This window comes from Pseudoliparis swirei, chromosome 24, assembly GCF_029220125.1.
Source record: "Pseudoliparis swirei isolate HS2019 ecotype Mariana Trench chromosome 24, NWPU_hadal_v1, whole genome shotgun sequence".
NCBI classification, from domain to species: Eukaryota; Metazoa; Chordata; class Actinopteri; order Perciformes; family Liparidae; genus Pseudoliparis; species Pseudoliparis swirei.
The window spans coordinates 10,942,413-10,960,319 of NC_079411.1; the positions used below are offsets into that span (position 1 = coordinate 10,942,413).

The following is a 17,907-nucleotide window of genomic DNA, read 5'->3' on the forward strand; positions in this document are numbered from 1 at the left end:
TGAGTTACTGCTGTAATTAGATAGCAGAAAAGCATTTAAGAGATCTGCTTCCTGATCTCAACTCTGAGTTCAGTCCACTCATAAACTCTGTTAGATTTCTAGATATGAGCGTAGCACTTTTCAAAGTGGGATGATTGCTCTCACTCCAAATCCAACCAAAATACAAAATATAAAATAAAGTCTGGCAATGATCATTAAAGCCCTCATAATTTGCAGCACACCACTCAGGCAGCAAGCGGTTGGACGGTATCATGCTTGTTTAGATCTGGGGCAACATTTTCTTCATAACTTTTTCTTTGCACTATTGTGTCGCACTGTTTTTATACGATACTGAGAAAAGACATAAGGCACAATATCTTTACCTTCGCATTGAAAATGCGGAAGGTTATGTTTTGATCGCCGCGTATTTATTTCTATGCGTGTTATTCGCCTAACTCAAAAAGTATTAAACCGAATCGCATGAAATTTGGTGGGATGATTGGTTATTATCCGGGGACCATTTCATTAGATTTTGGGATCGATCGGGTCAAAGGTCAAGGTCATGAAAAAGATCAAAATCTTCTTGAATCTCATGGAATTTGGTGGGATGATTAGTTATTATCCGGGGACCATTTGATTAGATTTTGGGATCAATCGGGTCAAAGGTCATGGTCATGGAAAGGTCAAAATCTTCTTTTTACCATAGCACGGTCAATTTTTATCCAATTGGCATGCAACTAATGCCAAAATGTTCATAATGCAATGCCCAATCTTGTGATATGCGAAGGTATGCGCTCTACCGAGTGCCCATTCTAGTTTTTACATGTATTTATAGTAGTGCTGTGAAAAGTAACGCGTTAACTCAGTTAATTCAATTACAGGTTTAACTAGTTTTGTTTTTTTAACGCATTTAACGCATGCGCAGAATGAGCTTCCAATCTGTCTGTTGTTGGTCGTCGGGACGAAAAAAAAGTCACTTGCAAAATGAGCTTCCAAATACACCACTTCAATCTGAACTCTGTCCGCTCTCATGCAGACGGTCGTGCTGTTCATCGGTAATGATCCTTCCGCAGGTTCACCTACGGAAACCTTGTTACGACTTTTACTTCCTGTAGATCAGGGGTCTCAACACGTCGATCGCGACCTGCCAGTCGATCGCGGCGTAGTGTTGGTAGATCGCATGACATTAAAAAGATTGGCCCGCCCCTGACATGCTCTCTAGAGCACGTCTTTGTTCTTTATTAAACTAAACGCCTGTTGTTGATCGATCTCCACAGCAGCATGTCATTTCTGTCTCTTCGCGTTGCGTTAACACTTATCGATCTCCGCCTCGCGCCACAGAGCTCCGTGCGCCGCATCGGGACCGAGCAAAAAAAGTCACTTGTCAATCTGTCCACCTGTCCGTGTCGGTGAGGTTTCAGCTTGCAGCGGTGTCCCCGCCCCGTCGCTTTCATCACCCCAGTTCAGAAAAAAACAACCCACAGTTCAGTTTCAGCAGCTGCTGGAGAGGAGACTAGAGGCCTTTAGATTGTATCATGGTGGAGTTAATGGTTGACAAACAAGAGAAAATGCTCTGTTTAACCCTCCTGTTACCTTTACATTTACGAACATATTTTACCCTCGGGGTCAATTTGACCCCAGCAATTAAAACCTCCAGAAAATTATTAGAATTAATATTGCTTCCCAAGTTTAAGTGTGAGGTACTTTATGTTTGTTTGTTGACTACCTAAATAGCCCTTTAAATAAATAAAAAAGTTGATATTTCTGATATGTTTGACACAGTGAAAAACAGCCTGGGGTCAAATTGACCCCAAAGAACACCGACATTAAACATTGAATGGGGTCAAATTGACCCGAAAGGTAACAGGAGGGTTAAACATTCTGTTTAGGATGAAGATGTATTAATGTTCCATATGGAAGAAAACTGCTAAATAACTGCTGAGTTGCAGCACCATTGTATAGAAGAATGTATAAATGTATATATCCGTCTTTTGTCATAAATCTCTATGTTCTCACAAAATATACCGAGAATATCGGTAATATGTGATTAATCATGATTAATCCACAAAAACCTGTGATTAACCCGATTAAAAATTTTAATCGTTTCACAGCTCTAAGTAAAAGACAAGGGCAAAATTAATTAGTTTTAAAGTTTAATGATAACAGACCACTTTGCAATACGTATAACACTAACACCTGTTTAAAATGTTCAATAAGCAACGTTATTTAACTCATAGGAATATAAGGTATTCTATGTACAGTTTGTTCATTGTTATCTGACTGAATGAAAGGCAGACTTGGTTATATTATATTATATGTGGTTACATTGTCATTTAAAAAATAAAAGTAATTGTGACGGTAAAAATAAATTGTTTTATAACAGTATATTTTCATGTAAATGTTGTGGTTAAAACAATGTTTTATGGTACTATTGGCCCCCGGGCATCTTTACTTTATCACATTTGGCCCTCGTTGCAAAAAGTTTGAACACCCCTGCCTACACGCCATCTCGCCTCAAACGCCATAAATAAAAAGCGCGACACTGCCACCTACTGATCAAAACGCTTTTTTACACCATAGCAGCGCAGCGTCACATGATTTCACTTCCGCAACTCACGCTCCCACCTCATTCAAAATATCAGTGTCCTCGGAGAAGTGACAATGTACAGCTGACGGTGTCCAAGTAAATACGATTGCTTGGAAAGCTACATTCATTTAATGTAATACTTCAACCGGACAACACGGCTCGCGCGAGGATTCATCATGTTCATCAGATTCGGAAGCATGCTGTTGCTGTTGCAGTTCGGACATTCAGTAAGTAGGCTACCGCTGAGTTTTTGAGGGATTTTACACTCTGTTGTCAACATTGAAGGAGCTTATTATACATTCAGCCACATTCCAAAAAACATTGAAAACGGTTCAAAGCAGATAATGTATCCGGCTTTATATAAATGCTACCAAATTTCAAAACAAAGGATTGCAATTTAATCTCAAAATGAATGTGGCTTTTTTTAAATACAGCAAGACACACAACATAAATCTCAATGTCAGTTGATGCTTATTGATAGAGCTAAAGGCTTGTTGACTGTAAAGTAGGGTTAGATCGGGCTCGTGTTTTCTTATCTGTAAAAGTCAGCTGAGATGTCAGCCCTTCACCATAAAACATGGCACTTGAACCACATAAAGTAAAACAATATAAACTGACTCAAAGTGAGTTATATTATGATGTGTTGACCTGCAGCTCGGGGCCCCTGGTTCATTCAGCCTGGATTACCAGAAGGACTGCTTTCGGAAAGATGGAGAAGAGTTTCGATACATATCAGGAAGCATCCATTACAGCCGGATCCCCCGAGTCTACTGGAAGGACCGACTGCTCAAGATGTACATGGCAGGACTGAATGCCATCCAGACGTGCGTTTACTTGTGTCTCACCATCTTCCTGCTCTACATTTGTTTTGTTGTTTCAGCTGTTGCCACTGTGCCATGTTTCAACTGGCTTCTATTAAAAAATGAATCGTAGAGGAAGGTTTTTTAATTCAGATAATTTATTTGCTGAGAGAAATATGTTCACATCCCTGTTGGCTCTCTTGATGTTTTGATGTGGCTGTGCTGCAGTCATTCTACCAAATTGGCATCATTTGTCAGCGGTTGCAATGTAGTGATGTGAATAAATGATTATGTATCGATCTTAATTGACGATTACATGTTCAAATTAATTTTCTTTGAAATAAATGCAGTAATTATGGCGCTAGCTCACACAATGTGAATATGTTCTTAGTCTTTTATGATTGTGAACTAAATATCTTTGAGATTTGGACTGCTAGTCGGGCAAAGCAATACATGTTAAGGTGCAAAGCTCTGGCTTTAATAGCTTTGATTGACGTTTATCATAATTTTATGACATTTTACAGAAGAAAATAATAGACATGTTGATTGATGATGAAAATATGTGTTTGTTGCAGCTGTAATGAAGTGAAACCATTAAACATAAGAATGCGTGTTTGGATAATACTGACACTTCATTCATGTTGTAGGTACATTCCCTGGAACTACCACGAAGACATTTCGGGCCGGTACAATTTTATTGGAGACAGGGATTTGGAATATTTCCTTCAGCTGGCTCAAGACATAGGTTTAGTGGTCATCCTTCGGCCTGGACCCTACATATGTGCAGAGTGGGAAATGGTGAGTGCCGGTGGTCAGTAAATACTTTTTGAGTTTGTTATGGTATTTATTTATTCATTCAGACTTCTACTTTGAAACATTTCAAAGGAAAATATTGTACTTTTTACACAACTACATTTATTTGACAGCTGTAGTGATTAATGACTTTACCGATCAAGAGTATTCATGCAAACCATCTGGTCAACTTCTAACATATAATGTATAGGCTGAACTAACCAACAGTGAATAATATACAAAATGCTCTCAACGTCAACCAGCTGAAGCAGTAAACTGCTCATCAAACAGTGATGCATTAGTAATAATACATCTAATATGATTAACATAGGCACATAGGATAATTTTATTTTCTGCATGGTTAGTCGGCCATCGAAATTGCACTAAAAGCCATTGTTTACTTTGTCAAACAGGGTGGGTTGCCTGCTTGGCTACTCAACAAGAAAGACATTGTGCTGCGCTCCTCAGATCCAGGTGAGAATCAAAGAAAAACTGAATGAATGATGCCACAGTCATGGTTGCATGCTGCAGTATACAACGCTATCATGATTTGCCTTGTGTCAGATTACATCACAGCAGTAGATAAGTGGATGGGGAAGTTACTGCCAATGATGAAGCCTTTTCTCTACCAGAACGGTGGTCCGATCATCACTGTTCAGGTGAGGGTTGCATGCATTATGTTTCATGACTAGTACTTGATTCCTTGGGAAAAATAAGAATTCCCTCCTGCTGTGGCTGTGTTTGGTAGGTGGAGAATGAATACGGCAGTTATTTTGCCTGTGACTACAACTACATGCGCCACCTTACGAAGCTGTTCCGGTATCACCTTGGTGAGGAGGTGGTGCTCTTCACCACAGATGGAGCTGGGCTCAGCTACCTCAAGTGTGGCTCAATACAAGGTCTCTACGCTACTGTTGACTTTGGGCCAGGTATGTGTCTGGAGTCTAGTCAGTGCAATGCAATTTACAATACATATTGATTGTTGGTTAAAGGTTCAGTAAAGTATTTAATTTAATTTCATGTTTATTAGGGAGGGACAAATACAATATACATGTTTTTTCAATGCAACGCTTACCAGCATTCTTGTCTACTGCACGTCACTAGCATGTCACTAGAAGGGCAGCTTAACATCGAGTTTAGGTGTTATGTATTTTCCTGAGGAAAGACATAAGGACCCTGTATTTTGATATTGAGTGTCAAACACAAGTGTTCAACCCACTCGGCGATTGTTTCCAGATGCTGTGACAATAGATCGGACACTATATTAGCAGTATTGTAAAAGCAACTTGAGATTAAATACATTACATAATGATTTACAGTAATTCAACCATGTTCTTCTTTTTATCCCCCTCCATATTTACTTTGTGTCATGTGTTAGATTAGTCAGCAAGGATGAGGAAGCTGCATAAATAGCTTCTTTACTCATGAACTTGTCTTTGTGTTTTGATCCTGTTAGGTTCCAATGTAACCGCTGCCTTTGATGCACAGAGACACGTTGAACCTCATGGACCTTTGGCAAGTATTTCCCTCGAAACAGTTTGTGATTTTAAACCACACTGCCGTTTTTCTCAGGCACTCATTAGTTTTCCTGCCGTGTGAACAGGTGAACTCTGAGTTTTACACTGGCTGGCTGGATCACTGGGGGTCCGGACACTCTGTCGTGTCGTCTGCCATCGTGGCCAAGTCCCTCAGCGAGATGCTCGCTCTGGGAGCCAACGTCAACCTGTGAGTTAACAGATTTAATGACACTAAAGGCATGTACAATTACACAACATATATTATTATGATGGTGACTCGATGGCCACCATCACAATATGTAACTAGTTACAAGCATATTTGGTTATTTGTTACATAATTGACGTCTGCAAATAAATTTTCTTAGAGAGCGAATGACGAAGAGTCACGGAGCTCACGTCTTGTTGAAAGATATTTGAACCCATTTGTGCTTTATTTCTGTCTACATTTCACTTAAATTTCTCTCCCCACAGATACATGTTCATAGGAGGAACAAACTTTGGATACTGGAATGGTGAGTGCACTTCAACAGACTAGTTTGATGAGAAGACATTATCATTTCAAGTGACTTACAGCAATGCTACCTGGGTCTTTTGTGTTTTTATTAGGGCTGTGAAACGATTAAAAATTTTAATCGGGTTAATCACAGGTTTTTGTGGATTAATCATGATTACTCACATATTACCGATATTCTCGGTATATTTTGTGAGAACATAGAGATTTATGACAAAAGACGGATATATACATTTATACATTCTTCTATACAATGGTGCTGCAACTCAGCAGTTATTTAGCAGTTTTCTTCCATATGGAACATTAATACATCTTCATCCTAAACAGAATGTTTAACCCTCCTGTTACCTTTCGGGTCAATTTTACCCCATTCAATGTTTAATGTCGGTGTTCTTTGGGGTCAATTTGACCCCAGGCTGTTTTTCACTGTCAAATATATAAGAAATATCAACTTTTTTATTTATTTAAAGGGCTATTTAGGTAGTCAACAAACAAACGTAAAGTACCTCACACTTAAACTTGGGAAGCAATATTAATTCTAATAATTTTCTGGAGGTTTTAATTGCTGGGGTCAAATTGACCCCGAGGGTAAAATATGTTAGTAAATATAAAGGTAACAGGAGGGTTAAACAGAACATTTTTCTCTTGTTTGTCAACCATGAACTCCACCATGATACAATCTAAAGGCCTCTAGTCTTCCTCTAGCAGCTGCTGAGGCAAACTGACTGTGTGGGTTTTCTTCATGAACTGGGCCGTGATGAAAGCGACGGCGGGGACACCGCTGCAAAGCTGAAACCTCACCGACACGGACAGGTGGACAGATTGACAAGTGACTTTTCTTTTGCTCGGTCCCGATGCGCGCGCACGGAGCTCTGTGGCGCGCGAGACGGAGATCGATAAGTGTTAACGCAACGCGAAGAGACAGAAATGACATGCTGGTGTGGAGATACGATCAACAACAGACGTTTAGTTTAATAAAAGAACAAAGACGTGCTAAAGAGAACATGTCAGGGGGCGGGCCAATCTTTTTAATGTCATGCGATCTACCGACACTACGCCGCGACCGACTGGCAGGTCGCGATCGACGTGTTGAGACCCCTGATCTACAGGAAGTAAAAGTCGTAACAAGGTTTCCGTAGGTGAACCTGCGGAAGGATCATTACCGATGAACAGACCGTCTGCATGAGAGCGGACATAGTTCAGATTGAAGTGGTGGATTGGAAGCTCATTTTGCAAGTGACTTTTTTTTCGTCCCGACGACCAACAACAGACGGATTGGAAGCTCATTCTGCGCATGCGTTAAATGCGTTAAAAAACAAAAACTAGTTAAACCTGTAATTGAATTAACTGAGTTAACGCGTTATTTTTCACAGCACTAGTTTTTATAATGATTAGCTTATAAAAAAACTCCCCCTACTATTGTCTCTCGATATCTCAGGTGCCAACAATCCATACGGCGCGCAGCCCACAAGCTACGACTACGACGCCCCGCTCACGGAAGCAGGAGACCTTACGGAGAAGTACTTTGCTATTCAAGAGGTGATCAAAATGGTAAGAAAATGAGTGCAGGGCTCTAATTTAGTACCTTTTTTTTGAGTATCGCTTCAGCTGTTTTCATACAATGTAATGGTACATTTTTTATTTATTTTACTTTTGAATAATATCATCTGGAAGAACGTGTGTATTTTTTTCACAACAGTACCACAAGATACCAGCGGGACCAATACCACCCACAACTCCAAAGTACGCATATGGGACTGTTGGGATGAACAAGGTAAGCAGGCAGTGGACACTGTTGCTATGAACTCACCCATTGAAATACTTTTTGTTACATGATTTAAAGCATGAAGAATAAATAGTAAAAAGCAACCCTGTATCACCACAGCTCCAGACGCTATCAGATGCCTTAGAAATACTGTCTCTCTCTGGCCCTGTCAAAAGCAAATATCCTCAGACTTTCATTGAACTGAACCAGGTATCCTTTAATGTTTTTCTGTTTTATGTCTTGAAAAAAGGACTATTTTTCCATATTACTTTTTTTGCTGTTTTTTTGTGTAAAATGTATCTCTTTCCTATTTGTCCTTTAGGCATTTGGTTATGTGCTCTACAGGACCACTCTACCTGTTAACTGCAACACACCAACTCCACTGTCATCTCCGCTGAACGGCGTCCATGATAGAGCGTATGTGTCCGTGGACGGGGTGAGTGTGATTGCTTCTTTCCAGAAGTTACACGCAGGTCCACACACTTGACCTTTGTTGTCATTGATCACCACGAGTTGAGTTAAACTATATGCTACATTGGTACAATCTGAAAATTGTCAAAAACGCCATCATCATTTGACTAATTATAGTTTAGCAGCAGTTATTGTATGGCTGCATGTGTTGAGACCACATTGAACTCTTGAGAACGTGAGCTTCTTTTGTGTAAATGTCAAGAATCTTTTTTGTTGTATTTTTCATAGTAAGATATAGAACAACAAATATTGTTTTGGTGTCTATCGTATCCACACTGGCATAGGAAAATGGAAAAAATTATGCCCAGTTCTCGTTAGCTATTTCTGATTTCATGCTGATTTCTTCTCAAGGTGGCTGTGGGGATTCTTGAAAGAAATAAAGTCATAACTATCAATGTGACTGGGAAAGCTGGCAGTCAGGTGGACTTACTGGTGGAGAATATGGGACGAATCAACTACGGAAAGAACATTAATGACTTTAAGGTTTATTTCCTGCTACATTTGAAAGAAACTATATGTGTTTTGACATATAGATGTCATAAGGCTTTATTAGATTTTATTTTTCAGGTGTTACAAGCTTTAAACATTTTAAGATTTAGTTTTTGTATTTGAATTTCACACTTTCTAGGAAGTAAAACTTCTAACCAATTTCCAACAAACACTTCTCTGCTCCTCCCATCTGATTGGTTGCACTGCACAGGGCCTGGTGTCCAACATGACTCTGGGGAAGGATACGCTCACTGGCTGGACCATGTACAGCCTCAGCATCGATGATGCAGTCAGTCAGGGTCGTCTCGGTGAAACGAAACCAACAGACCCACCACCGCCTCCTGCTCTCTCCCTGCCAGCCTTCTACAAGGGAAGCTTCATCATTCCTGACGGCATCCCAGATCTCCCTCAGGACACCTACATCAAGCTTCCCAAATGGAATAAGGTATGTCACAAGTGTTTCTGGATTTGTTAGAGTTGAAGTTATTTTGCCCTTTAAATTTAAAAAGAGAAATCAGCACAATAAGAATTGAGCATCATGAGTAAACCCTGATTGTTCGTGGTAACATAAAATAAAATAAAATATTCAGCTGCATCCCTCTTCTAAATGGAACAAATAGAAGTACTCACAAAATACATGTTGTTTGAGTGTATCCTGTCAAGATGTTCACTGGCTCAAGGTTTTTAAGTGTTTGGTGTGTTTTTTTAATGTCAGGAAGGACGTATTCCTCAAATACAATGCTAATACTATCGACTAATTAGTCAGTTCTTGTCCTTTTTCTTCTCAGGGGCAAATTTGGATTAACGGCTTCAACCTCGGACGTTACTGGCCAACCCGAGGCCCTCAGGTGACTCTTTTTGTACCTGCAAACATCCTCAGCACCACTGCACCGAACAATGTGACTGTCCTGGAGCTGGAAGAGGCTCCCTGCAGCTCAGGGCCATGCAGTGTGGAGTTTACTGCCACCCCCATCCTGAATGCAACAGTCCAGTCTGACTACGAACGGGAAAGGAGGCTTTTCATTAAAGATGATTTGTTGTGATAAGAGAAATTCCTGCTGCAGAAAAGGAATCAATTTGCACGACTCTATTTGCTGATGTACAAACTCAAATCAGCACTTATGTGAACTTGATGTGTGATTTTAAAAAGCTTGAATATGTGAAGGAAGATTGATTTGTGTCACAACATCAGTGATTGAAATGTGAAGATTGTGTTTTTAGCCAAATAATGTATTTAACCATCACATCAACTGTGGGCGTTTCTACCTCACTGATTCTGCAGGGAAATACTGTCTACAACCACAGATGCATTGTGGGACTGCTGACATGAAGCTTTTATTAGCTTAAAAATATTTTTGTTGTACTCTGATTTACTAATGCTGGCATTTGAGCTTTTGAAGCGGAACAAATAAATACAAATATGATTGTATAATACTCCAATGATCCCCTTTGTTATTATGTGGCTATATGCTAGTTTTGATATGTATTTACAAGTTTAAAATAGATATGTCTTGTTGAAAAGTTGTAGAATATACAAATATGTTCTCTGCCTAAATTATTTTCTAGGAAGCTTGGGAAATAATGTTAATTACTACCTTTACTGGAAGACAAACATTTCATTAATTGTTCCTTTTATTATCGCAAGGGGAAATATTTATTGATGTGTGAGCACAAAATCATCTCTTAATATTGATAGAAAACAGAGCTTATAGGGCAGAAGACTTCAAATTAAGGATCATCTTATTTGTACAAATAATTCCGGATCATGAACAGGTGAGCAGGTTTGCTTTGTCTCGCCAACAGACAGACATTATTACTGGGACATTACACTTATTTAAACCGCAGGGAGAGGGATTCTACTCTGTTGCTCTCCTGAAGGTTTCTTCCCTTATTTCCCTGTGAACGTTTTTTTTTCTATTTCTTGGGAGTTTTTCCTGATCCGATATGAGGTCCTGGACAGGGATGTCGAATGTATCCAGATTGTAAAGCCCGCTGAGGCAAATTCGTAATTTGTGAGAATGGGCTATTTAAAATAAACTGAATTGAATAGAACATTCACAAAGAGATTATAACTTCAAGGCATCCATAACAACTTTCAAACTGTTTAATTAATCCATGTTGCCTCAATTACAACAAGGGGTGTAGGTTTGGTCTCAGCATTGGTAGGGAGATTGACAGCCTGCCCACCACCACCCCACCCCACCCTACCCGTCATATTTAAAAAAACGGCAAACTTTATTACAATATATTAACATTTGTGGAACTTGGAACTGATTTAAACATAACAGTAATAAAACCTTAGTTTGAAAACAACAGTATTCTGCACCAAATAAATAATAGTAATAAATATTTAAATAAATGAATACGAAAGGTTCTGCTAAAATGCCAATATACAGTTACAGTATACACTACCGTTCAAAAGTTTGGGGTCACCCAGACAATTTCGTGTCTTCCATGAAAACTCACTTTTATTTATCAAATGAATTGAACATTTCAAAGAACATATAGTCAAGACATTGACACGGTTAGAAATAATGATTAATATTTGAAGTATTAATTTTGTTCTACAAACTTCAAGCTCAAAGGAAGGCCAGTTATAGCTTATATCACCAGCATAACTGTTTTCAGCTGTGCTAGCATAATTGCACGGGTTTTCTAATCAGACATTTGTCTTCTACGGTGATTAGCAAACACAATGTACCATTAGAACACTGGAGTGATCGTTGCTGTAAATGGGCCTCTATACACCAATGGTGATATTTCCTTAGAAACCAGACACGTCCACCTTGAATATTAATTTACCACATTAACAATGTATAGAGTGTATTTTTGATTAATTTAATGTTATGATGGTGTGCTTTACTTGTTTGATTGCGATTATAGCTTTCAATGGCATTTTTCCAATTACTAAAAACATTTAAGCAGAAGGCTGGGTTATTCAGAGTGGTCTTTTTGATGCTTTGACACATTCAAAACAAAGTACATTTAGGGCTATAATGCAGCCACAGATACTGACTATACCCCTTTGCCTGAAACCGTAACTTCTTGTGCTGAAGTTGTTGTACTCTGATGAGGTTCACTCCTCATGTCCAGGACACTGCTAAACTCACGTCATGACAGTCCCTGTTGTTCAAACTGACTGTTCCCTAAAGAGCAAAGAAAATGTAGCCTAGTTTGGACATGCATGTTTTAACATAATAATAATTCACATAAAACAGGTAGACAATATTTACACTGTCAGCCATGATAATAGACCTCAACACAGAATCAATTTAAGACCTCACCTGAAGCTCTGATGGTCCAGCTGCTGCTACCTCAACCTAGACTACATCTGCAATGAGTTTCTGAGTTTCCTGAATGCATTTCAAAATGATGCCTTAATGAATAAATGTAGACCTTTTATCGAGACTCGGGCGCATTGGAAAACGTGGAAATGTATTTTTCACTCTTCTGGGCGGAGAACATAGTATTGATACTGATACGAATAAGTTTTCATATATATTGTGCACAATTATTTTTTCTAACAGGCAATTCAAATTAACAAAATATTGTTGGGGACAATTGTGTCTTTCCCAAAACTTTGGTCGTGACTATAGTACCTAGGAACTACATGCAAACCTACGCCCTTTGTCATTTACAAACATCCCTTTGATAATTAATCCAAGAAAATCGAACAAAACACTAAATTAGACGTTCTTTCCCCCAAATAAACAACATATTATAAATGTCTTTTTTAAACAAGTGAGACCAAGACAGCAATACACACTTCAAGAGGGCAAACTATGTAATTGTGACACCATTTCTGCATTTTTGTAGGGCCAATTTAATCTGTCCAACAGGTAGAATATATTCAATTCAATTCAGTTTATTTTGCATAGCCCATTCTCATAAATTACAAATTTGCCTCAGAAGACTTTACAATCTGTACACATAGACATCCCTGTCCCAGGACCTCACATCGAATCAGGAAAAACTCCCAAAAAACTCTTTCACAGGGAAAAAAGGGAAGAAACCTTCAGGAGAGCAACAGAGAATGATGCCTCTCCCTGGATGGACAGGCGCAATAGATGCCAAAATATCTAATAATGTTAGAATGGGATATTGGATATTAATTTAAAGAAAATAATTATCTTCTAAAGGGTCACAGGTGTGTTTATGTTCTCTTTCAAATGTGTATTATTCTTTGTATTGATAGGATTCTTGGATATGTTTGGGTTTCTAGTTCCACTTCCGCAAGCACAGGGTGGCGGTGAAGTACCCTAACGCGCTGGCTGACAAATAAAGTAGAAGAAGAAGAAGAAGAAGAAGACAAACTTGCTGACGTAGAAAAGTGGGCGGAGGACTGCTTCTTTGTGTTTGACGAGCAGAAAAAATAACGCGAATATTTGGAAGTTGTGTCCAGAAATGAGGTAAAAATAAAAAAGAAGAAGAAAAATACAACATTTGATTAAATGTATACGTTAACGTTTAACGTCAACTGTCTGTGAAATGTCTCGTACCTCTGCAGCCAGCTATACACAGCCTTAGCTAGCACGCGAGACGCTCACTTATCCTAGGTTAGTCGCACAGTTGAGGAAGCTGCCTTCGTTGTGAGTATTAACTAGCTGAAACTGTTCATGATCTGTAACACCGTGCTAACGCGTTCTTGGTTAACAGGTGCACATAATTCAAAACTGAACCTGACGCTTAAACATTAGCTCGTGTTGCTTATTCGACAGGTTGTGAACGCCTCTGTGTTTGGGACGTTGCTCCAAATGCAGCGCAGTGACGTGATTAAATAGAGTATTCTTGTTGAGATACTTTGGCACCATCACAATACCTGATCGGTCGTTAACAGACATGCCATGGTGCCTCTACACCAAGCGGAAATATTATGTTTAACCAGCCCACAGTGAAAGCCGAATTTTTATTCTTTTATCACATCGTTTTTCTTGTAAACACGACCTATCCTCATATAGACCATGGTAGACAATCGCTATGCCACAGCTCTGGTCATCGGCTCGGTGCTCAGCCTGCTGGCGACAGTCTACCTCTCTGTGGCTGTGGGAACGCAGCACTGGTACCAGTACAGCTGCCCGCCAGCCAAGCGTGAGGGGAGCAACGACTCAGTGCTCAGGGAAGAGTTCATCAATGGAGAGTTTGATGAGAAGACTTACCGCGACACCCTGTTCCGCCTGAACGGCACCTTGGGACTGTGGTGGAGGTGCATACGGGTGCCCAGAGAGTCACACTGGTTCAAACAGCCAGGTATGTACTCTTGTTCAAAGTATTAGTTACATCTCTACACCTTTTTCTCACGACTCTTTTATTTGTAATATGTAACATCCCACACTATTTACTAGATTGTTATGCCTTAAGTTAAGTAATTCATTTTAAATCATTGTAACATCACATCCCTGACATCAAGTGTGTTCGGTTGCATTTCAGGAATGTGATGATTAAAATGATTTAAAAGACACCAATAGTTTTTCATTTCAGGAAATGTGTAAGCAAAATAAATTCAGTCTTAATGTTTAAGTGAAATACCAGATCAAGCAGATACTATTATAATTGAAAAGTTTTAAAGTTACCTTCCTCCTGCTGCCCAACATCACACCCTATCGATACATGATGCTAGCACAGTTAAATTTGCACTCTCTGATTCTGACTTCAGATCCAACGATGGAGACACAGTGTGTGAGTTTCACTCTTCCTCAGCAGTTCAATCCAAAGTACAAACAATCTGTAAACTATGACGGTGAAGAAGATCTGCTGAGAACATGTGAGTTTACTCCGTTCCGCTTGTATTTTTTCAGCTTTACAACTTGTCGGTAAAGGGAATTTTAAGCAATAATATACTGTAAATTACATGTTTTTTTGTATCAGGCAAATCTCTATGTAATGTTCCTTTTTATAGGTTCTTGAATTTGCTCTGCAACAAATGCCTTTTCCCTTAAAATTGTTGGTCAAATTCTGACCATTTTGCTCTATTTTCTTTATTTTCTAAACATGCACCTGACATCTTTTTGAACCAGTTTTTGTGCATGTCTTTTTCCAGACTTGTGGAGATGCCAGTTTATCTTGCCCTTGGTGTCTCTGGCTTTGGTGTTTCTCGGCGGCCTCGTTGGGGTCTGTGCCTGCCTGTGCCGCAGCTTCACCCCCACCTTTGGGGTGGGAGTGCTCCATCTACTTGCAGGTGAGTGAAAATTCATGTATATTATCACCTTTCTGCCATAGGCCACAGAGAAAATGGCTATGCATCTTTGATGTTATGAAGGGACATTTGGATTTAGTTGTGATACTCACTGCCATATTGGCAAATATCGAAACAGGAAAAAAAACAAATCAAAGGGAAAGCGGTGGTATCAATTTTCTCTTCTGTCAGTCAAGCAAACACCTTGTAAAATGTATAATCGACAGATCAATCGATTATTAAAATAATTGTTAGTCAATTGACACCAGTAAGACATACACTAAAAGTAGTCACGGTAAGGCTATGTTGCGATCTGGAAAGCAAATGTGTCAATATATTTCCAATGGAGTAAAAAACTCCCAAGAAATGGAAAAAACCCTTTCACAGGGGAAAAATGGGAGGACACCTTCAGGAGAACAACAGAGGAGAATCCCTCTCCCAGGATGGCTAGACATAATAGATGTCATGTGTACGCATCAGGGCGCATCAGCAGGGCCAAGGCAGGAGGCCGGCTCACCTGGCAGGAGGCATCAGACACAGCCATGTCCAATGAGATGTGAAGTGTGATGGAGAGATGTCAATGCATCCATAAGTAGAGGGAGAGAAAAGGAGATGGGTTCTCAGTGTATCCTAAAATGTCCCCCAGCAGCTGGACCAGGGAAAACCCGATTCAGTCCTAACTATAAGCACTATTAAAGAGGAAAGTCTTAAGTCTACTCTTAAATGAGGTGACTGCCTCCTGGACTGAAAGTGGAAGCACACATACAATGGGACATTAACTGGTGAGCTTAATCATAAAGTTCCTGACTCCTGTGTTGTTGGTAATTCAGCTAATAGATGATACTCTAAACAACTGCCTCGCAAATAAACAAACATTGGTATGTCATATATGCAATTTCACTTTAATTTCTTATGTTAGCAAGGTTGGTCTTGATTTATTAATGTATGCCTCTGCAATAATACTGGTTGCTGTTAAGTTTCAGACGACACAGTTTGTAATTTCACTCTGTTTCTCTCATCCTGCTGCTTTTACACCTCCACAAACTCAGTGCAGTGCTTCACATTTGCTGGATTGTTGCATCCATCTATTAAGTCTCTCCTCTATTCATCAGGTCTGTGCACTCTGGGAACTGTCTGCTGTTTCCTGGCCGGGGTGGATTTGTTTTCCCCCCTCCCAGAAGGGGTGGAGGGCTCATTGGGCTGGTCCCTCTACCTCGCTCTCATCTCCTTCCCTCTGCAGATGATGGCAGCTGCTTTGTTCCTATGGGCGGCCAGGAGTCACCGCAAAAACTACACCCGCATAACTGCTTACAGGGTAGCCTAAAGAGAGACTACAACAACAACTTACCTTAAAACTGCCTACTGGTCTCAAGACTTTTAAAAAGAAAAAGGTTTCCGTTTGTAACTTTTCACTTCTTCTGCAGCATCATTTAGGGAGAGAAAAAATCAATTACATGATATCCCAGATCTAGACAGAAATACATTAAACCCGTTTGCAGCTAGTCATCATAAGTGCTCATAATTAGGGGTTAAATACTTTTTGTAGTTGTGTTATTTTGCCTTTGTTTTCTAGCATTTGGAATCTTACCCAGCGCATGCTCTGAACCGTATTATAACACCCACATGTTCTGGATCATTTGTTATCTCTGGCGCTAATTGTGTTGGTGTTCTGTACTTCAATACCTTATTTTCAGTTGCCATTGCTTCTAAAGCTGCTCACCACATTGCCCTTAAATCAGTTTTAGATGATGAACTTGCAAGCAGATTTCCAACCTGCTGTTATCAGGGTAGCTTTCTTTGTTAGTGCATGAAAAATATTATCCATGCATTTATTTTGATGTTTTTTTTTGGTGCTTTTATTTTTGCATAATCGTATATATCAAGCCTTACCTTGGCTGTGCATGCCTTTTTCAGATGGCATTTCTGTCATCTGTGGTTATTGTTGATTTCAGTCTGTAACTTGACTAAATGTCACTCACTAAAAGTTTAACCACTCATTGTCACTCTTTATATGTCTCACATTTATTAACAATTATTTTATTTTTAAAAACTTACTTGATTTGAAGTCACTAGAGCAAACCAGGGACCTCTTTGTAACATTTAAATACTAATGTTTCAGCCCCAAATTATACTACTGCCATTTTCCATTTGTTAAGCCACTTTAAATGTTTTTCTGTGTTGCGGTCAGTTCTCTGTTCCATTTCGAGCTCAGTTTTATCAATCACTTAACGGACAGATATGACAGCGTAATATCAATTTTGATAAATTAAAGCTTTCCCAATGTTTGTTACCGATACTCCAGAGTCAAAGAGACTGGCAACTTGAATAACAATTGAATTATCAAGATCTTCATTTGCAGGTGAAAATCCTCACGACACTTAACATTTGTGGAAAGTAAAGGAGTTTGTTACTGTGGGTCCAAAATAGAAAATTTATTGGCACCAGAATACAAATTGTGATGTTTTTGTGTCACAATGTTTTGTTATTTGTCTGATGTGTTTGCAACATGGCTTTTGTACACATTTTGTATGTATTCTGAAGCACACTGCACCTGTTTCTGTGTTGATAAATTTGACATTTACTGACTTCTTCTTTTTGTGTGAACTGGTGAAGTAGTATTGGTAAAACATCACCCTAAGATACAGAGATGCTAAGCCATTGCCATTTATAGCTGTACTAGCAACAAGGCTCTTGATATAGCAATCCCATACTTTACTGTATAATTAAGTACTTCAAAACTAATAATATTCCCATAAGCCTCTGCTTTACTTTGTGTAAAGTGTTAATTAACATAAGTTAACATGCAACATTTAGTTTTGAGCAT

At 39.2% G+C, this 17,907-nt stretch overlaps 2 protein-coding genes across 4 annotated transcripts; both read left to right on the plus strand.

Moving 5' to 3' along the window:
• The first annotated feature begins 2,627 nt into the window (after positions 1-2,627).
• On the plus strand, positions 2,628-10,345 carry glb1 (galactosidase, beta 1). 2 transcript variants are annotated; one of them, XM_056408583.1, is made up of 16 exons: positions 2,629-2,793; positions 3,221-3,390; positions 4,014-4,164; positions 4,572-4,632; positions 4,723-4,817; positions 4,907-5,087; positions 5,615-5,673; positions 5,762-5,883; positions 6,147-6,187; positions 7,625-7,737; positions 7,886-7,960; positions 8,072-8,161; positions 8,274-8,387; positions 8,774-8,905; positions 9,123-9,356; positions 9,700-10,345. In XM_056408583.1, exons 1-16 carry the CDS (start codon positions 2,743-2,745, stop codon positions 9,952-9,954), a joined length of 1,944 nt encoding a protein of 647 aa, XP_056264558.1. In that variant the 5' UTR covers positions 2,629-2,742; the 3' UTR covers positions 9,955-10,345. The 2 variants fall into 2 exon arrangements, with proteins under 2 accessions (XP_056264559.1, XP_056264558.1); XM_056408584.1 differs by lacking the exon at positions 8,774-8,905 and having other exon boundaries at positions 2,628-2,793.
• A 2,900-nt stretch (positions 10,346-13,245) lies between these two features.
• On the plus strand, positions 13,246-17,668 carry cldnd1b (claudin domain containing 1b). 2 transcript variants are annotated; one of them, XM_056408595.1, is made up of 5 exons: positions 13,246-13,320; positions 13,870-14,158; positions 14,565-14,672; positions 14,949-15,086; positions 16,196-17,668. In XM_056408595.1, the coding sequence occupies exons 2-5, from the start codon at positions 13,873-13,875 to the stop codon at positions 16,405-16,407; spliced, it is 744 nt and encodes a 247-aa protein (XP_056264570.1). In that variant the 5' UTR covers positions 13,246-13,320; positions 13,870-13,872; the 3' UTR covers positions 16,408-17,668. The 2 variants fall into 2 exon arrangements, with proteins under 2 accessions (XP_056264570.1, XP_056264571.1); XM_056408596.1 differs by lacking the exon at positions 13,246-13,320 and adding an exon at positions 13,327-13,500.
• Positions 17,669-17,907: the final 239 nt, after the last annotated feature.